The 20,111-nt window shown below is 37.3% G+C and overlaps 3 protein-coding genes across 3 annotated transcripts; all 3 read left to right on the forward strand.

Moving 5' to 3' along the window:
* Positions 1–680: 680 nt before the first annotated feature.
* Bfra_003333 (uncharacterized protein) lies at positions 681–1,979 on the forward strand (the record flags this gene model as incomplete). The annotated part of the gene is made up of 1 exon (XM_037333742.1): positions 681–1,979. One exon carries the CDS (start codon positions 681–683, stop codon positions 1,977–1,979), a length of 1,299 nt encoding a protein of 432 aa, XP_037193829.1.
* A 1,188-nt stretch (positions 1,980–3,167) lies between these two features.
* On the forward strand, positions 3,168–3,651 carry Bfra_003334 (uncharacterized protein; the record flags this gene model as incomplete). The annotated part of the gene is made up of 2 exons (XM_037333743.1): positions 3,168–3,213; positions 3,323–3,651. 2 exons carry the CDS (start codon positions 3,168–3,170, stop codon positions 3,649–3,651), a joined length of 375 nt encoding a protein of 124 aa, XP_037193830.1.
* A 14,860-nt stretch (positions 3,652–18,511) lies between these two features.
* On the forward strand, positions 18,512–19,904 carry Bfra_003335 (putative fad binding domain protein; the record flags this gene model as incomplete). The annotated part of the gene is made up of 3 exons (XM_037333744.1): positions 18,512–18,541; positions 18,603–19,267; positions 19,322–19,904. The coding sequence occupies 3 exons, from the start codon at positions 18,512–18,514 to the stop codon at positions 19,902–19,904; spliced, it is 1,278 nt and encodes a 425-aa protein (XP_037193831.1).
* Positions 19,905–20,111: the final 207 nt, after the last annotated feature.

Here is a 20,111-nt window from a genome sequence, read left to right on the forward strand (position 1 = left end):
CATTAACAGCGCTTTCTCGACTTGCGAGTTGGGTGAAAGGTACTGCAGTGTAATCTGTTGAGAGCTAAAAATCGTGGATAGGAAGGTTGGCGCGCAATTGGTGAGCTAATCAGGCCTTCAGCTTGATGCACAACATTTCAATAGCTTCATGCAATCGGACAAATATGATCGACGTAGGGTCCTTCAGCTTGATGCACAACATTTCAATAGCTTCATGCAATCGGACAAATATGATCGACGTAGGGTCCTTCAGCTTGATGCACAACATTTCAATAGCTTCATGCGATGGGACAAATGTGATTGATATGATAGATGGGAGAAAACGTTCATGCACAGGATCGAAGCTGAGGCATCTGCATGGCATCAATTCGGAATTTCAAGGTTGGATAGTCGAGTCGGTACCTAAGGCTAGGCTGCTCACCTACCCACCGGGTGGGTTGGGGCACACATTGAGTGGTCACGGGCCCTCTTAGGGTATGTGGGGTAGGTTGAAGAGATGTAATTACCCACCCATAGGTACCCATTGAGCAGCCGAGTCCCGTTCCGATAGGAGGGAACGGACTCAGTATATATATACTGATACTAGGCTTGATTATTTGCTCCTTTTCGAGATCACTCATACACCTTTTTGTTCCCTCTTCAATTTTTGTATCAAACTCTCTACTAGCATAGCACTCAAAATGAACAAGGACACCAATTTTCTCAATGTCCCGACCTCGTTCAAGTTAACGCAAGTTGATGGTCTCACCTCACCAAAACCCAACATCGAGCCCGATGTGAACAAGGGCCTTGCATCCTTCCCGCTGTTTAGTGGAGGAGCTGACCAGGACTATGATCCACTTCCGGGGGAACTTAATATCCTTGCCAAGCTCACTGGGGATTTCCACGGTGCTGGGTTGAACATGATCTTCCGCCCATCCTGGGGAAACAACAGGAGGAATAACGTTCTGGAGTACAACGTGACAGAAGAGGACACACAATTCTTGGAGGACATTGGCGACATATTCAACCGAGGCCTAGGCAGGCAACGAGATGTCATCTTGAAGGGTGTCCCATACATGCAGACGATCAAGGACATGCTCAATCCCGAAACAGGACAGGCTGATCGGAAGGAGGGAATACCAATTCACTTCGAGTCAGGCATATTCCTTAGGACCCCACCGACTGAGATTAGGCCTGAGGTTCTTCAAGGTACTATTTCACGCCTAGCATCTATACCACACGGAACTGCCATCAACTGCCAAGGCTTCGAACCAGACATGAAGAAACCTATATCTGGTAACCCGAATATCAAACCAATCTCAGTCTTACCATTCCCCATGGGTATGCACGGCGATGTCAACACATTCGCAGACTTTTTCCCTCAGCTGAATTTCAAGAGGACATACGAGCTGCGTATTCCCCAAGAGATCAAGGATGGCGACGTACTCAATACATCTCTCATGCTAGATCCAAACCAGATGCTAAAAGAATTCAATGAAAACAGCACGAAGAAAAAAATCCGAGAACACCTCTTCTTCTCAATCCATTCCGACCCCGTAGTTTCTAAGATTCCCGGCGGTGGCACAGCAAACATTGCTTTCCTGCAAGGCTCAGGTATTCGTGATGGCCGCCAAAACCCAGGCCCTAATGCCCATGGCGTCAATGTCGGATGTGATTACTGGATTTCAACTGTTGAATACGATGTTCTGCTGCCAGAAGGTGATTTCTCTGGGGACAAAAAAGAGACAAGAGTTGTTGAGTCTGAAGCACGGAAAGAGGAGAGAGCAGTTGGCAAGATAGTGGTTTCTCCTTCTTTCGAATTGAAGCTGGACAGGGTGATACCACCAAACACGACTGTAAAGCTCGACGCTACCCAAATTCAATACTCCCAGAACGTCACATTGGACTTTGATGAGATGGGTTGGCCACACATCTCAGTGGCCACGTTGTCGCCAAAGAACCCAGTGCCAATTGAGGCTTCTGAGATTGTCTTCTGAAGTAGCATATAGTAAAATGAGTTTTGTTGAAGTCCTATTTCAAATGTGCTTTATTTTCATCTCCTCCACCTGTGAAGGCCGGTAGGTCCCAATCATGTTACGCAAGAGTGTTGAATTGAAAACTACGGTAAAAACCCCGAATGTCATCATTCCATGTATTGATACCTCAAATATCAGATTTATGACTAAAGTGATCTCAACTAGTATTTTGTAACGCTTATTAATCTTTCAATCTGATACAAAACCTTTTAGGGATTGATTAAATAAAAGAAAAAAGATATAATTATTGATTAGAGCTTAAAGAATTCAATAAAATAATTCATTTTGAATTATCTCAAAAATTGAAATTAAATTTCAATTTAATAATTTTCCAACTAGTTTTGTTACAGTGATCAAGTTTTAGTACTAACCCCTTTATCACTAAAATATTATTATATTAGATTTCAATTCTTATTTTAAAGATAATTCCGAAAAAATTATATAATTGAATTCCTTGAATTCTAATTAATAATTTTATTTCTTCTTTTTTTATTTCATTAATTTCTAAAAGGTTATATACTAGATTCGAAATTTGCTAGTCTATAAATTTAGTGATAGTATAACGAAATGATGATATTTCGTTTTGTCATATGCTAGTTGAGGTATCAATACATGGAATGATGACATTCGGGGTTTTTACCGTAAAAACTATGAATGAGAAGGTGGTTTTACACACTCGAAGTCGTTATGTGATATTGTAAACGAACCACAGCATATGACTGCCTTCTACTCCCCTCTAGAAGCTATGGTTAACTTAGGGTAATTGAGCTGAGTATAAATTAATACCAAATATTCGGCTTCGTGCTGCTTGATGATTGCGACGGCGAAGGCGCTTAGCATCGTGAAGCCTAGATTTAAGCTCGGATTTAGTGAGCAGCTCCCAAATGGCGCCCCACCAGCTTCTGTCCCGTGTTTTCCGCCGCTAGAATCTTTCTCACAACCCCAGTAGCAAGCAGCAGCTCTCCGCCTTCTTCCCTTTCGATTAAATCAAATCCTAGATTTATACCGGGCTTTGTACCTCACCGTGTCATCGCTCAACTCAGACAACAATAACACGTCAACGACCCTGCGGCTCAAACGTCCCAGGTAAGAACGCAGTCAGCGCCTGCTGTACAGCCAGCACTTAACTGAATTCTGGATATACTCACAATGCATGCATCTCCTGCCGTGGAGCAAAAATCAAATGCAAGACGTCGTTGGCTCTTGGGTCTTGCGAGCGTTGTGGAAGCAACCCTCTTGATCGCGTTTTCGAGCAACATCGTCGAGGCCGCAAGCCAGGCACACGATATGGCCAATCGCGACAGGAAGGGGAAAGAAATTCGCTTATCAACTTTTCAGACTTAAGAGGAAACCTCCAATCGAACCCTTTTCTGGTGAGGTCTCGGTATTCCCGGAGGAGCCAAACATTCATCTCAATGTAACCAAGTCAACGCCACCGACCGGTTCAATCAATCGGCCTCCTGGCGCAGAGTCAGATGGCGCACTTTCCGAAAATGGCCTTAGAGAGTGGGGAACAGCTGGTTTACAACCTGTCAGTATTCTCATGAAAGAAGTACAACTCTCTTGGGAGTATTCTTTGCGTCTCCGATGTCCTAGAGCCCAGTCACACATCAAGCTCTCGTTTGGGATGTAGTACCACATTGAGTGGTCAAGATGATTTCATTACGTTCCACATCTTGACATTCCCTGTTGCTCTGGGACTCTTTGAAAGGTAACGATCAGGGCCGATTTTACATACACTTAGTGAATTTCTGTAGCTTCATGCGATATCTAAATCCATACATCAGCCAGCCTGATCCGAGGCTTAACCCCTTTGACTACATACGGCAAAAGTTATCTTTTCTCCTTGGCCACCATACTCAGCACTTTATCAAAGGCATTTCATCCCTCATTGCACTCATCTTTGAGAGCACACTCGGGGAAGTTAGTGGGGAGGCATTTGTAAAAGTAACAAAGTCTACTGAGACAGTGCATGGACTTCTCATATTCACATATTGGAAGGAGCTACATGAGAAGCGTACGGGACTGCTGAAAAGATATGAATCAGAATGGCTATCGAGCTTGATTGGCATGAAGTCGAGGAGGGCGCTGTGGGATGCGTTGAGGGTAAAGGGAAAGAAATATAAATACTAGATAAACTTCAAGTTCTGTCACGAGAGAATTAAGCCTATATAAACCCAATTAGCCTAAGGCTATTGGTGGTGTCACTTTTAGCGTGACAAGTTCTAATTATCAGAATAGAGTATTAATTCAGTATGTAATCTCTATTGAAATATTCTATTCCGGAGCACCTGATTTATTACCTTAGTAAATCTATAATTAATTATGTGAATAAGTCATATAGTTTTATGAGGCTATTTTCATTATGATAAATTTATATATATTAATTTTTAGGTTAATAATTTATAAATTACAAATAAGCTTTTTATATAATTATATTTATAATTATTATTTTTATTGGAATTTATATGTGTAGTACATGTGTAGTACGTACATACCACTATAAAACTCTTTCTTTAGGGTTTCTGGATATATAGATTCAATATATATATTCAATATATCACTTATTATGTATAACTTACTATCTACTTTTGATAGATTATAAGTATCATATTATTATAAGCTTTATTTTATATTTTTGTATCCCTTGAGTTTTAAGTTCTTATTTCTTTATAGTTATTCCTACTCTTGATATTATAGTAAGTAAGATTACTATCAATATAATTCAAACAAAATAGGGAATACTAATCACTTTTAATAATTATAATTGGATAGACTTCTATAAAGCTATTTGAATTATTATAATAGTAGTATTTGTATTGTTCTTATATATGGGGAAAAGTATAAGATTAGTGAGCGATTGAGTTGATATTGTTGAATAGAATAGAAAAGCGGGAATTGTATTCTTTATTATCAATTTCTGTATTATTTCTATGTATTGCTTTCAATTTATATATATAATCGATATAAAAGATATTACAGGAATCTGAATAAAACTCTTAATGTTTAATAATAATATAAACCTTTAATATGCTCAGAATCTCTGATAATAATTTGCTTGTAAATAATTCAACCCTAAAATAAAAATGATTCAATTCTTTTTCAATCAATTCCTTAACTATCAATATAAATTATCTGTAATAATATAATCTTTATTCAAAATAAAGATCTATTTTTATCTTTTGAATATACTATTAGATATAAAAGTCTGATAAATATAATAAAACTTTATTATATTATTAAATATAAATACATAAGATGTATTATATACTTTATAATAAGCTAAGAAAATTCCTTAAAGTATAATAAGTTATTTAGTAATAGTTAATACTATATAAGGAAATATAAAAGAAAGAGATAATAAGAGAACTCAAGAAAAGGGCAGAAAAGGATATAGAGAATATCATGAAAATGAAAGAAAATATATATCTGAAAAAGATTATATTACTTTGCCAAATTCTAATAAAGCTATTAAGACTAAATCTCATACTTGCAAATTCTATAAAAAGAAAGAATACTAGCAAAATACTTGCTGGGAATACAATAAAACTAGAGAAGCCTTATATTCAAATAAAAAGACTGAAAATAATAGTTTTATATAAATAGTTATAATAAATGAATATACTAGTTCTTTTTATCCTTATATTGTAATATATACTAAAATCCAAAATGATATATAAATTCTTGATTCAAGAGTTTCTTATTACTTCACTAACTCTATTGAAAATCTCTTTAATGTTATATAATGAAATACTCCATAAAGAATTAAAACTATGAATAATATATATTCTATAAATATTATATATAAAATAACTATTATTGAAAACTTTATATTAAGAGATATTTAATATATTAAGGACTTTCGGAATAATCAATTCATTTTAGTTAGGACATTTATCGAAATAGATCGAAAAGTTATCTTCAAAAGGGATTCAGTATTATACTAGAAAAATGGTTAGCTAGAAATAACTATAAGATGTATTAATAATAGTTATATTATTCGATAATCATTTATTCAATAAATATATATAATTGATATAGATTTAGAAACAAAAGAGATTAATACAAATAACAATAAAGTCGAGATTGTACATCATTATTTAGATTATCTTAATTATAATCAAATAGATAAGCTAAAGAAAGCTTCAAATAAATTATACTATATTAAAAGAAAGAAAAATACTAATCGAAAAGCTTATAAGCCTTGTTTTATAAAAAGAATGAATAAGTATTTTAACAAATATATAGTTATCTATATATTCACAAAACTATAATACTTATATATAAATTTATTAGGAATTCAAGAATCTTTTGAAAATAGAAACAAATACTTTATTATAATTATTGATAATACAATAAAAGAAACTTGGCTCAAACTTATAAAAAATAAATCTATAGAGATTATTATATTTATATTAATAAATTTCATTAGTTAGATTAAGAAAGAGTTCAATTATAAGATTACTATTATTAAAATAGATAATAGAAAGAATAAATTTGGTATATCTTTTCAAATAGAGATTAGAAAAAGAGAATTAATATTCGAATTTTTATCTCCTAAAAAGCATTTTATAAATGAAGTAGCTAAAAAGAAGATTCAAGATATTAATATTACAATAAGATCACTATTAAGCGAATCAGATATTAAGTTTAATATATAGAAATTCATTATCAAATATACTATATATCTAAAGAATAGATTATTTATTAAAATATTATCTTTTAAAAAAACAGAAATATTTTCTATAATAATAATATTATATAAGGCTATATATAGTAGACAATCTGATTTTAAGAAACTCAGAATATTCGATTATAAAATATAGACTAGAAACTTTTAGTAATCAGATCTGATAATCAAGAAATTCGAATCTAGAATATTCAAAGGAAAGTATATTATAATTAGAATGGATGGAAATAATATTTATCGCCTCCTCAATCTTTATATTAAAACTATTATTAGAATAATAGATATTGATTTCAATAAATATAAATACTCATTTAAAGAACTCAAAGAAAAGAGTATTTCAGAATTATTTGGAATAAAGAGGAAAAGGAAACCTTATTTATATAATTTGCAAAAGGCTATAAAAAGAAGAATATAATTGATAGTATAAGAAGATATATATAAAGATATATATATTAATAAGTGAATAGAAGTTTAGATTCAAAAAGAGTAAGAGAAAGCTTGGATTTATTCTTTGTGAATATTATAGTAGTAACAATTATAGGGAACTAAATACTTTATATAAAATATATAAATATCTTTATTTTCAAAATAAAGAGTACAAATAGTTATAGAGATTTTAAGAGTTAGATTTGTTTTAATAACTATTCTGATTTGAGATACTCTGAATAAGAATTGTAAGAAATGATTGAGAAAGATTTTTAGTAATCAGGTTATTTAGTATATAATTATATTATATATTGTCTTTGTATATTCTAAAGATTATTTAGTTGGTAATTTTAATTTAATATTTAAAGAATCAATAAAGCTTGAAGATACTATGTGAGGAGATATTTAAGTATAGATAAAAGTAATTAAATCTGAATTATAAAGTTTAAAGAATAATAATATCTTTGAAATTATAAATAGAACTATATTTATAAACCGAAAGTTATTAAGTAGTAAATATATTCTAAGAAATAAACTAAATCAATTTAATAGATTAATTAGAAGAAAAATAAGATTAGTAATTAAGAATATCTTCAAAAATATGAAATAGATTTCTAAAAAACCTTTGTTAGTATAACAAGATATTCAATATTATATATTTTGTTAATCAAAATTATTATAGAAAATTTAGAGATCAATAATATAGATATTAATACTACTTTTTTGAATAATAAGCTAATGGATATAGAAATCCTTATAAAAGTATTAGAATTTTTCAAAGAAATCTTTTTTGAGATTAAATTCAAAAGCAAACTATATCTCAAACTGAAAAAGTCACTTTATAGACTAAAACAAGTGCTAAGAGTTTGGTGGATTGTTATTCGAAGATTCTTTAAAGAGATTGGATTTGAGGAATTCATAATAGATTCAAATCTCTTTATAGGAAAGGGAATGTATGTTTTATTATATATAGATGATTTGCTAATAATAGGAAATCATATTAATATGAATTTAATGAAAAAGATAATTTCAAGTAAATAGAAATACAAAGATTTGGGTGAAACTAGTATATTCCTAGGTATTCAGATAGAGTACTATCGATAGAATCGATTATTTAAGATATACTAGTCGAACTATATAAAGAAGATCTTATACAGATTTGAAATTGATTTTTTTGATACTAAGAATTTGCTTCTATCTGTGACGGCAACGGAGTCAAGTCATAGTGATAGGATGAATCAATTATCGTAACTAGAGAATAACAAACTACTGTACAAAGAGTGAGCCTGAAGAGGGCTTTTATAGGTCCTATCGGATAGGGCCAGGATAGGACCAAGATAGGACCAAGATTAGGCGAAGTGATTTGCCCTGCCTGGTGGGGTAAATGGGTGACTAATCAAGGCTTAAGGCCGAATCGTCACATCACCCCCCCTTCGAGAATTGACTTGCCCTCAAGTCTGCTTTGTTCTCTTTGCTCGTGGCGAGCCCGGTTCCTTCTTTATCACCACCATATTTCCTGTTCCTTGTCTGGTCGATTTTCTTTTCTTGGCGGGAGTGGCGGGGGGTTCTTCGTCGTCACTGTCGAGAATTTCGATCGGGGTTTCGTACGCTTGACGCAGTGGTGTTGCTGCTGTGGCTCGAGTTTCTCGGTCGTGATTTGGGACGTCGTTGATGACCTGTAGTGTATACTGGCCATTGTGTCTTTTTCCTTCTCCCTGGAACCGGGAGCTGGTGGAGGAGTGTGGTTCGGGGGCTTTCCATTCGTCGCAGAGGCCGGAGGGCAGCACATGCATGCCATACTTCCGCAACAACGAAAGTTTGCAGGAGGGGCGGGAAACAGGGGATTTGAGCATGAGTTCGTGAGCTCTTTTGAAATCCGCGGTGGTAGCGCCCGGGAATCTGACTCCACCATGTTGACCGTTTTCAATTCTTTCGAGCCGCTCTATGATGGCTGTGTTTAACGCACAGCAAGCATCCAAGCCATTAGGTGCCGAATTGAGGAAACGAGCGAAATTTTTGGAGCCAGTGACGTTGTTCCTCCATCTTTCGCCGTGTTTGACGGTTTCTGCCACAGCTCGACTTCTTGGATCCACGAGTCTCTCCAAACGTTTAGCTGCGAGTCCGAGTTCTCTTGTAGAACGGATTCCTCGGCCAGCCATAATAGCGAATTGGGGGTGTTTGGCGTCCGCGTCCTCCTTTGTCATGTTCAAACATTTGTAAAGCTCCTCCTTTTTGTCGTAGGCGTTTACTTTTGCTGCAAAGTCGTCCATGAACCTTCCCGATTGTGCCGTTTGCACTTTGGCCATATCTATCATTTCAGCCCGTACTTGCTTTGGCAACTCGGGGTTCGCGGCGAAATAATCGAAGATATCTGTGAATGCGATAGTCTCGCCTGTGTGAAGGCTGATGACATTAGTGTCTGCGACAGAGGGACTGGTAGCGCGGAGCTGCTGGTCGAGCAGGTCTTGTGTATCGTCATCTGGCTCCGGAGCGGGGTATGGGATTGCGGAGGGAGAGGGAGATGGAGATCGCAGAGGGGTCTGAGATGTACGGTTTGGGGAGCTAAATATATTGCGAATAGCTTGAAACATTGCGAATATTTTTGTTTCCGAGTTGAATCGAAGAGTTGATTTGGTTTAGGTGAAGTTGATTCACGAAATAAATTTCAAAAGGGAAAGAGAGTAAAGCAAGTATAGGAAAATTTTCAATAAAAAGCAAAATAAAGCAAACAACTTTTGGTGAGATTTATGAGGTGGTCTGTGCTTTACCTCTTTTCGACGAGGGGTAAGCTTGTCAGGTAGGTCTGTTTCTGGTATGGACTCATGGGTTTTCCATTCGAAAGCTCGTCGTAGCTGTCGACACCCTCTTCCCAGCTTGCTATCCAGTTGGGTAGGTTCTCCGGTGGTCCAGCGGCGTGGGGGTATTGCGAGTGGAAACTCCTTACCTTGTGCGGGGCATACATGATATCGCTGCAGTAATACCACACAGGGTCGTCATCATAGCCCACCCATTTGACCTTGTACCGGACCTCATTTCGGACGATCTTGGAGGCCAGTATGTCTTGTACTTCGAATTCGGCGTCTGCGGATATTACAACGGGGGGCGGGGGGTCTATCTTTTGGCCGGGGACGGGGTTGTTGGGGGCTAGGCGCAACTTGTCAGGGGAGAAGACCTTATGAACTTTCATACTCTCAGGTAGGTCTAGGCGGTATGAGTGTCCCTCTTTTGCCAAGATGGTGTAGGGTCCTGCCATTTGTAGGTCCAATTTTCTGCTAGGTCTTTCGGTAGCAAAGTTCCTAGTGGTGACATAGACTTTATCCCCTATAGCAAAGTTGACAGGTCGTCTGTGTCTGTCCACATCTCTTCTTTTCTTTTCTTGAGATTTGAGAATGATCCTTTTTGCCACTTCCCAGGCTTTGTGCATCCTAGTCGCAAAGGCTTGTGCGTCTTTTTGAGAGAGCTTTTCCTGCACTGTGGGAGTAGGAGATGTTGTAGGTCTATCCCAGTCAAAAGAAGTGACAGAAGAGTATCCGTTTTGGAGTTCGAATGGGGACATTCCTAAACTCTCATGGGGGAGAGTAAGTTGAGCGTAGTCCATGATGCATAGCAGATCGGACCAGTTGTCCTGATAGTAGTTGATGTAAGGACGTAGGCGCTGGTCTAAGTATTGGTTCATGATCTCTGTTTGCCCGTCTGTTTGAGGATGGTAAGCTGTAGATAGCTTCAATTTGACTCCCAAAATGCGAGTAAACTCTTTCCAGAAACTTGAGATGAATTGGGGACCCCGATCGGAAGTTATTGTTGACGGGGCACCTTTCCATCGGTATATGTGATTGAGGTACATAATTGCCATATCTTTAGCTGTAGTTGTTTTATAGCATGGTATAGATATCGATTGTTTCGACAGTCTATCTACTACTACAAAGACATTGTCATATCCCGATTTGTCGGTGGGGAAGGATTTAAAGTCCATGGATACATCTGCCCATGGTCGAGAGGGTATAGGCAAAGGCTGAAGGAATCCTGGTGTCTTGTCTCTGGGGGTGTGGAAGTTATGACAGGTAGTGCAGTTATTGACATATTGATCGATAAAATCTGACATACCCTTCCAAAAATATCTTTTTCTCAGGATTAGCTTAGTCTTTGTCTTACCAGGATGGGCCGAAGAGATTTGAGTGTGGGCTTCTTCTACAATTTTGGTGCGTAGATTATCCTCGTCTGGGATTACCAAACGATCCTTGTGAAGAAGGAGCCCATTCTTCATTGAGTAGCCCTTTTTGAGTTTGGTTGCCAGGTCGCGCTCGGGTTGAATAGATATGTGGTTCCGGTTAGCATACAGAATTTTGTCTATTAAATCCATATCGTCGGTATCAATGGATAACAGCTCTGCTACTTCCTCCCCCTCCATATTGAGTTCGTCGACAATCTGTTGGTCAAGGACTGTATCCGGTAGGAGGGTTTGGGTCCGTTGTTCTGAGCGTTTAACCTCTTGCTCGGTGGTTTCCTGCTCTCGGCGGCTCAGAGCATCTGCTGCAGCGTTATTTACTCCTGATCGGTATGCAATCTCGAACCAGAAATTTGACAGAATCTCAGCCCACCCAGCTTGGCGTTGGTTGAGAGTCTTCTTGGTCATGAAGTATTCTAACGCTTTGTGATCGGTGTAAACCTTGATGCAGTGGGGAGTCGCTGCACATTCAGCACGCCAAGTCTTGAAAGCTTTCACAATGGCTAGCATCTCTTTGTCAAATATTGCGTAGTTCATTTCTGCTGGGAGCATTGTTTTGGTGAAGAACGCCACAGGGTGCCATTGGCCGTCCTCCTGTAGTTGGGAGAGAACTCCGCCTACTACACCATCAGATGCGTCCGTTTCAATCATGGTTTGTTTCTCGACGCAGTAGTGTCGGAGGACGGGCGCCTGTATCAGTTTGCGTTTTAGTTCTTCGAAGCTTTCCTCACACCCTGAGTCCCAGGCAAATCGAACGTCTTTCTTTGTCAACTGGACAAGAGGTTTGGCTATCCTTCCGAAGTCTTGGATGAATCGCCGGTAGAAGTTACAGAATCCTAGGAAGGATTGTATCCCTCGAACGTTGGTTGGTGGTTTCCATTCTTTGATTACATCAATCTTTTCTGGGTCGACTTCGACTCCATTAGTACTAATAATGAACCCCAAGTATTTAGTCCTTGTGACTCCAAATTCACATTTGTTTATATCGGCTTGCAATCCGGCTTTCCGTAGCCGGTCAAGAACTTGGATAACATGTTGCTCGTGTTCCTGTGCGTTCTCGGAGTATATAAGGATGTCGTCCAGATAAGCGGTACAGGTGACGTCGAGGAGGTCGAATAGTACATCATTCATATATCTCTGATACGTGGCAGGGCCGTTTGTGAGACCAAACGGTAAGACTTTGCATTTGTATGTACCGTAACGAGTGCGGAATGTAGTCAGATCTTCTGAGTCGGGATGCATTCTTATTCGATGGAAAGCCTGACGGATATCGAGCTTTGTGAATATTTTTGCCTTAGATATGCGAGCTAAAGTCTCATCGATCAATGGTAGGGGATATTCGTCTCGTTTAGTGATAGCATTGAGGCGTCGGAAGTCTATGCAGAATCGCAAGCCGCCATTTGGTTTAGATACGAACAACACAGGAGCTGCGAAAGGAGATGAGCTTGGCTCAATAAATCCCTTTTTTAGATTTTCTGTAATATATTCTTTTACTACCAATAGTTCTTCCGTAGACATATTGTAAATAGGGCTTGTTTTGAGATACGCATCGTTAGGGATCTCGATTCGATGATCATAAGGAGTATGTTCGGGAAGTTTGTTTGATTTGTTTTTTGAGAAAACATCTAACCACGAGTGATATACTGTAGGTACTCGTAGACGCAATTCTTCCAATTCTATAGGTTCCATATCGTGCAAGCGATCTTTCAATATATTGTCGATTTCGTATATGTGAGTAACGAACACAGTATTGTCGCGACGACGAGTATATAGTTTAAAAGCTTCAGCGGTGATAGCTGTGATATCCATAGAATAGTTTGGTAAAGGATTTGACGGCTCATTTTTAGAGAACAGGTGGTTGAGAATGGAGGTTTTGGTCCTATCCGATGGGACCAAATTGTCGATCTTGGTCCTATCCGAGTCTTCGGAGGGGACCAAGATTTCTTGAACTTTCTGTTCTGCGATCAGTTTGTCCATGAGTTTGAGGTTGTTTCTGATGACCCAGTCATATCGTGTAGTAAACCTAGCTCGGGGTAGTTGGAGAGAGTCAATAGAGCTGATATCAAAGAGAGCTTCGCGGCGATGGAGGTCTGCCTGATGCTCAGCGTCGTTGGGTGGCTCTAGCTGGTTTAGGGAGCTGCGGGGGATGTTGAGGCCGCTCGAGAAATTAGGCACTGCAGGAAGACTGATGGGCCATATTAGTGTGTGGTTATAAGGTCGTGGAACGATATCGTGGGATTTCAACCACCCATTTCCTAGGATTAGGTCTCTTTTCATGTTGATCAGTAAGAAGGGTGCTCTAAGGAAGGTTCTACCATCCAGGCGTAAGGTGAGATGGATGGCATGAGTGACAGAGGCCCCTGGCCGTCCATCATAGCCCTGGACGTCTATGTGGTGATCCAGAGCTTGTATTGGGGTGCTCGTGCGTTTGGAGATTTGTCGAGCAAACCGAGCATTGATGAGAAGGTAGGCACTAGCGCCGGTATCCGTTAGTGCGTAACAGCGGATTTGGAAGCCATTAGTTCGCAATTGGCAAGAGACAGCAAAGCTGTCTCCCCCCCATGAGGCTCCTAAGATCAATATTTCTGGCATATTGAAATCCTTGGGTGGAGACTTTTCCAAGGACTAGTCTTTTCCCGATTCGCATGAGTCAGAATCAGAGATTGGTTCTGAATATGATTGGTCGTTCATAGTGGGGAAATTTTCTTCCACTTCGTCAACCTCATTAATCTTCATTGGGCACTTGTGATCTTTACTCCAATTAGGAGCGCCGCACGTGAAGCACTTTCCTGGGGTTTCAGGGGGATGAGATTTCCGATTGGGTAAAACTCCGGGAATTGCAGAACTCTCTCTAGTGGGCCCGATAAGAGCGGAATTTTCTCGGCTTGGCGCCCCACCAGATCGTGAAGAATTTGAAGGTAATCTTTCTGAGTGTCGGGATATCTGCTTTAACATTGTCGAGCTTTTTAGGTAGCTGGCGCGCATTCTCGCATCTACATTGGTTAGGTGAGAAACGTATTTTTGAAAATCGGGGTAGCTATCCATAGTAGCAATGGTTGCATTCTTCAATGATAGGGATATCTTCGCAGCTAGTTCTCTACGGAGGTTTTCCTCTGGTTGATCCGATTCCGCAGCTAACTCTAGGAATTGGGTATAGAATTGATGGAATGTGTTGCTGCCCATTCTCAAAGCTCGAAACTCCTCAATGGCTAATTCCAACCGGTTAGAGACTAAATATATGCCTTCGAGGTAGTCTAAAGGTTCTGTAGACGTTTTGAAGTCTTTGCGCATCATTTTGGGCTTAAGGTGTCTCTGAGCTTCCCCTGTAGTCCACCGGAAGATAGCTCTTACTTTGGCGCCTTCGTCCGGGTAATGATCGGCATTGTCAAGGAGTTTTCCTTCAACAAGCAATCTCCATGCTTCGAATGTAGGGTTAATCCCATCATTCAGGGGTTCCGGGTCTTTCACCCTAGCACTCAACCTCGTTCTGGAAGCAAGGGAGGCTACGGAGCCGTCACGTATCTCGACTGAAGGAAAAATTCCTGCAGGATTTTCGGAGGCATTCCTGTGCTGTAGATGGGGTTCCAATGGGTTCGACACCGTGGCCCGTCCAACTGCTCTTGAGCGATGGCGGCTTCTGCTGCGCGTTCCTTGTTCCAATAGCTGTTCCGAAAGTAGCTCTTGAAGCCTGGCCATCACTGTTGTGTTGGCACTGAGGAGATTCAAGAGGTCCTGTCTCGACAAGTCTGAAAGAGGAGGGTCGGGTTGATTGGGTTCCATCTCTTCGTTTCCTTCGTACGGCGCATTTCCCGTGCCAGCTTCCTGTTCTTGCTGAAGCTGTTGTTCTGGATCATGGCTTTCGTCATGTTGTTGGCGTGTTGGTATCCGACGGGGAGGCATCGTTGGCTGGTAACGGTTGAATAATATTGTTTAAGTAGGTCGTTAGTTCAGTGACCCCAGGGGAGTATAACTAGCTAGATATTGTGGCCTTCTCAGGGGATATTCTGTCCTTCTCAGGGGTGTTAAGAGTTTGTTATAATGTGACGGCAACGGAGTCAAGTCATAGTGATAGGATGAATCAATTATCGTAACTAGAGAATAACAAACTACTGTACAAAGAGTGAGCCTGAAGAGGGCTTTTATAGGTCCTATCGGATAGGGCCAGGATAGGACCAAGATAGGACCAAGATTAGGCGAAGTGATTTGCCCTGCCTGGTGGGGTAAATGAGTGACTAATCAAGGCTTAAGGCCGAATCGTCACACTATCTTTAGATACAATAATTTGAGATGTAAAAAAAGAAGAGTTATTATATAAAGACAATAAAACTCTTTATCTCCAAATTGTTAGTAGTACTATTTATTTTTTCAATTGTATATGATTCGATATAGTATATACTATAAATCAGTTTGCTTGTATTATATATATACTAAAGGAAAGTTATTTAATATTTACAAAATACTTACTTTAATATTTTATTGGTATATATTCAATCAGTATAATTTATTTAAATTGATTTAATATATTTTCATACAAATATCAAGTTTATATAAACTTGATATAGGAATCTTCAGCTAATAGGAAATCTATTCAAGAAGTAGCTCTTATTAGATATAGTGATATTATAATATAATCTTCAACAAAACAGAAATCGATATTTCTCTATATAATAAAAGTTGAGATTATAATAGTAAATAAGAATACAAAAGAATTAGCTTGAATAAAAAAGCTAGTTAAAGATTTGAATAAATACTTTAAGGAAAAGCTTTTTATTCTAATGTTATATTATAATAATATAAGTAGAGTTGATTAAATGTAAGAGAATAAGTTTTATAACAAGATAAAGTATATTGATATTCGATAGTATTATATTTAGAAAGATATAGTTAATACAAAAAGGCTATATATTATATAAATTCCAGAAATTAAGTAGATAGTTGATATCCTTACAAAACAGTTTATATACTCTAGCTTTATAACTCATAAAAAAGGTTTAGAATTAAATCTGGAATGCTGAAAGCAAATATATCAAAAAGTATTAATAAACATTAGTCCTGAATTTGATTATATTCTATATTTTGGTTGATTTGATTAATTTAACCCTTAATTGATTAAATTGATTAAATCAATTGATCAAATTGATTAAATTAACCAATTTACCCAAAATTGATCAAAACCACTGAGTTTACCTGACTCTTTAATTCTATCAATATTATGAGATTCACTATAATCACTAAACTCATCAAATTTATCGAAAATCGTATGAATTGATTGAATTAATCGATTTACTGTAAATTGATTAAATCAATTAACCAAATTGATTAAATTGACTATTTGGAGGAAAACTATATGGGGTAATAGATAATCTGGAGGTTTGTTTGTATGAGATTAGATTTGGGTTATTTATTATATTAAAAAGGTGACCCTATGATTTGAAGATAACGAATCTGAAGTAATTTGTTAGTGTATATATAAAAAGGATTTTATGAAAACAGATCGAATTCGTATTACTATATCTCTTTATAATAGATTGGATTTTATTTGATATAGATAGGGAAAATAGGATTCAGACAAAAGAGTATTTTTGTACTACAATACGATATTAGATCGTAGGGTTATCGAATTCTATTAGAGATATAGAAATCATAGGTAATATTGAAGTATTGATATTGTTATAGAAATTAATGAGATTCTTTACAAATATATATATATATATAGAGTTTATGTAATTTAGATAGTAGATTCCTATTATAAAAGGGATATTGGAATTTATATATGTAATATGTATATAGTATATATATACTACTATAAAACTCCTTCTTTAGGGTTCCCGGATATATAGATCTAATATATATATTCAATATATTACTTATTATGCGTAACTTGCTATCTACTTCTGACAATTTTAATAATATAATATTTATCCTTTTTAATCATTTAATCTAATTTATATAGATTAATTAAATAAAATCAATAAGATAAGATCATCTAAGAATGTTTAGTTTAGAATAGCTAAGAAGAGAATAATAAAAAACATTGATTCTTTATTAGTTCTTTTACTTCGAAAGGAATTAGATTAATCTAATTAGTATTAATTTAAATAAAGAATATAGAAAAGCTTTATTCAAAAGAATAATATCACGGCGCCAACTACCTGTTCGTTAGTTGCCTTCGTGCCTAAGGCTCCCACTACTAGCGCACCTTACTTCTTATAAGTAGGGTCCCTTTCTTTCATAATCCTTCTACCCTTATAGTACAATATAAGTCTTTACCCGCACCTTAACAAATAACTATATTAGGAAGATATCTATAAGTATAAGAGATTGATAAAAGGGAGAAAACTGGATTATTATATAAAATGTTTTAATAAGATAAGATTTTTTTTTAAATCTTTCGTTTTTGATTTCCTTAATTGTTTTAATTTCAATAATTAATTTATCACGAAGGATAGCTATGTCACTTGGTTACTTTGAGTAGGAAATATATAGTAATAGTAATAATAAACTAGATTGACTTGAGGTATAATCATAAGAATTATATTTATCTTATATATTTGAATTGGATAATGGAGTTGTCTAATTAGGTTAATAGGGTTTATTAATATTGATAATAAAAGAGTGTTTTGTGATTATATAAGTAGGCATTTTGGAGGAGTGCTAGGTTTAATCATGTAGTATTGTATAAGATGGTGATTTCCGTGATATAATTTTATAAAAACTATTAAAGTTAGAATCTGTTTAATTAAGAGTATAACCTTACAGCTTAAAATATTGTTTTTTTCACAAAAATTCGAATATTTAATGAATTTAAAAGGTGTAGATTAATAATTTTTTATTAAAATCATACTATAAAATATTAAATATACTTTTACTTTAGGCAAAGTTCTATTTTTAGTGTATTAGCAAAATGATTGTTATCGGTCTTAGTAACTCGGCTATACATTCAGATTGGGACACCGATTACAAAGTGGCCTCGGTCAAGTAGACACACACTTTGTTAAATAACGGACAAATAATCGAATATCATACACATTCTTCTTAACTATTTGATGCTGGAGAATCTAGGTTTTTATTCTTGAATACTATTTTTCAATATTCCCGGTCCTGCAAGCTTCCAAGAATCGTCGCCGCACCTTGACGAATATCATTGCAACCATGGCCGAAGACCGACTAAATGTGGTTATTGTGAGTAATCCCTACCACCCGTCGAAAAATGCCGCGTCGAATTGACTTTGATTTCACCTAGATCGGAGGCTCACTAGCTGGTTTAATGCATGGCGCGATGCTCAAGCAACTTTCTCATAATGTCCACATTCTTGAACAGTACCCAACCTCCATTCGAGAAAGTCAGGCAGCTGGGATGAGTACAGGCATCCATGGCCAGGAACTTTTGAAGAAATACGACAAGATCAAAGATCGCCCACACTTTGTTACCGCGTCTAAACTAGAGGTCGTCGACGCTAGGCTCAATGTGATAGAAAGCCGTTCTGTCCCGTTCAAACTCACTAATTGGAAAACATTTTATTACCGTTTGAGGGCAAATTTCGATGAGTTCAAGAGCGATTACGTTCCAAACCCTCCTCCTAGCCTTTTAGAAGAGGGACAGGTGGTTGTTTATGACGTGGGGAAACGAGTCACCAACGTCTCTTACAATAAGGAGGCTGGGCTCAGCGTCACCTACGAGGATGTTCAAACTGGGACTAACGAGATTCTTCATCCCGATCTTGTTATTGCTGCAGATGGCGCGGGCTCAGCCACCAGAAAGATTCTATTTCCGGATCTGAAGACCCCATACGCCGGATTTCTTACCTGGCGAGGAATAGTGCCAGAAAATGCTGTTTCTAAGGAAACCCTGAACTTTCTCTTTGACAGATGCATCCGTTACTATGCTGATCGGTATTACATTGTAGTGTATGCATCTGTTATTATGTCTATGATGTGGAGGCTCTGCTAAAATAAGAATAGATATTTGATCCCAGGAGATGATGGCAGTATCGAACCGGGAGAAAGACACGTGAATCTTGTCTGGTACGATACTTGTCACAAAGACTCTCCTGAGTATCTTTCTATAATGACTGATATTGATGGAAAACAACATCAGAGAACTGTGCCATTTGGTAAAGTCCGTCCAAGTATCTGGGCACAAAAGCAAGCCTACGGCAGTGCAAACTTCCCTTCCCCCATCAAAGAGTTAGTAAACAAGATCGAAACGCCGTTTGTCACAGGTATTTATGATTGCATCTCGCCGAAAGCATCATGTTTCGAGGGTAAGCTATTCTTGGTTGGAGATGCGTATGCGCTTTTTCGACCACACGCAGCGCAGAGCACGAATCAATGTGCATTGCACTGCTTACTTCTTTCGAAATACATTTCCGGTGAAATCACGTTGGAGGATTACGAGAACAAAGTAGCTTCCTTTGCGAATACCACTCTGCACTGGAGCAGGGCGATTGGTTCTGAATACATGGATAATATGGTTGGCCACCTGTACCATGAGTTTCGATTTCAACTGGCAAAGAGAGCTCAAAATTGGGGGTTTCGGTTGTGAATTACCAATTATCTTGCCATAGAATGCTGCATAGTGTGACGAACCTAAAGCTCTCTTCTTTACCATTAGGCCACAACCCCAAAAAGGGACAATTTAAGAGTGAAAGCTCTTAAAGAAGAGAGTCTATATACTAGAATAATGTGACTCGTCACACATAGCAGAGTAGATTTATCGCCGTTATTGACAATGTGGTATTAAATGTGAATA

This window comes from Botrytis fragariae (assembly GCF_013461495.1).
Source record: "Botrytis fragariae strain BVB16 chromosome Unknown tig00000045, whole genome shotgun sequence".
Lineage (NCBI taxonomy): Eukaryota > Fungi > Ascomycota > Leotiomycetes > Helotiales > Sclerotiniaceae > Botrytis > Botrytis fragariae.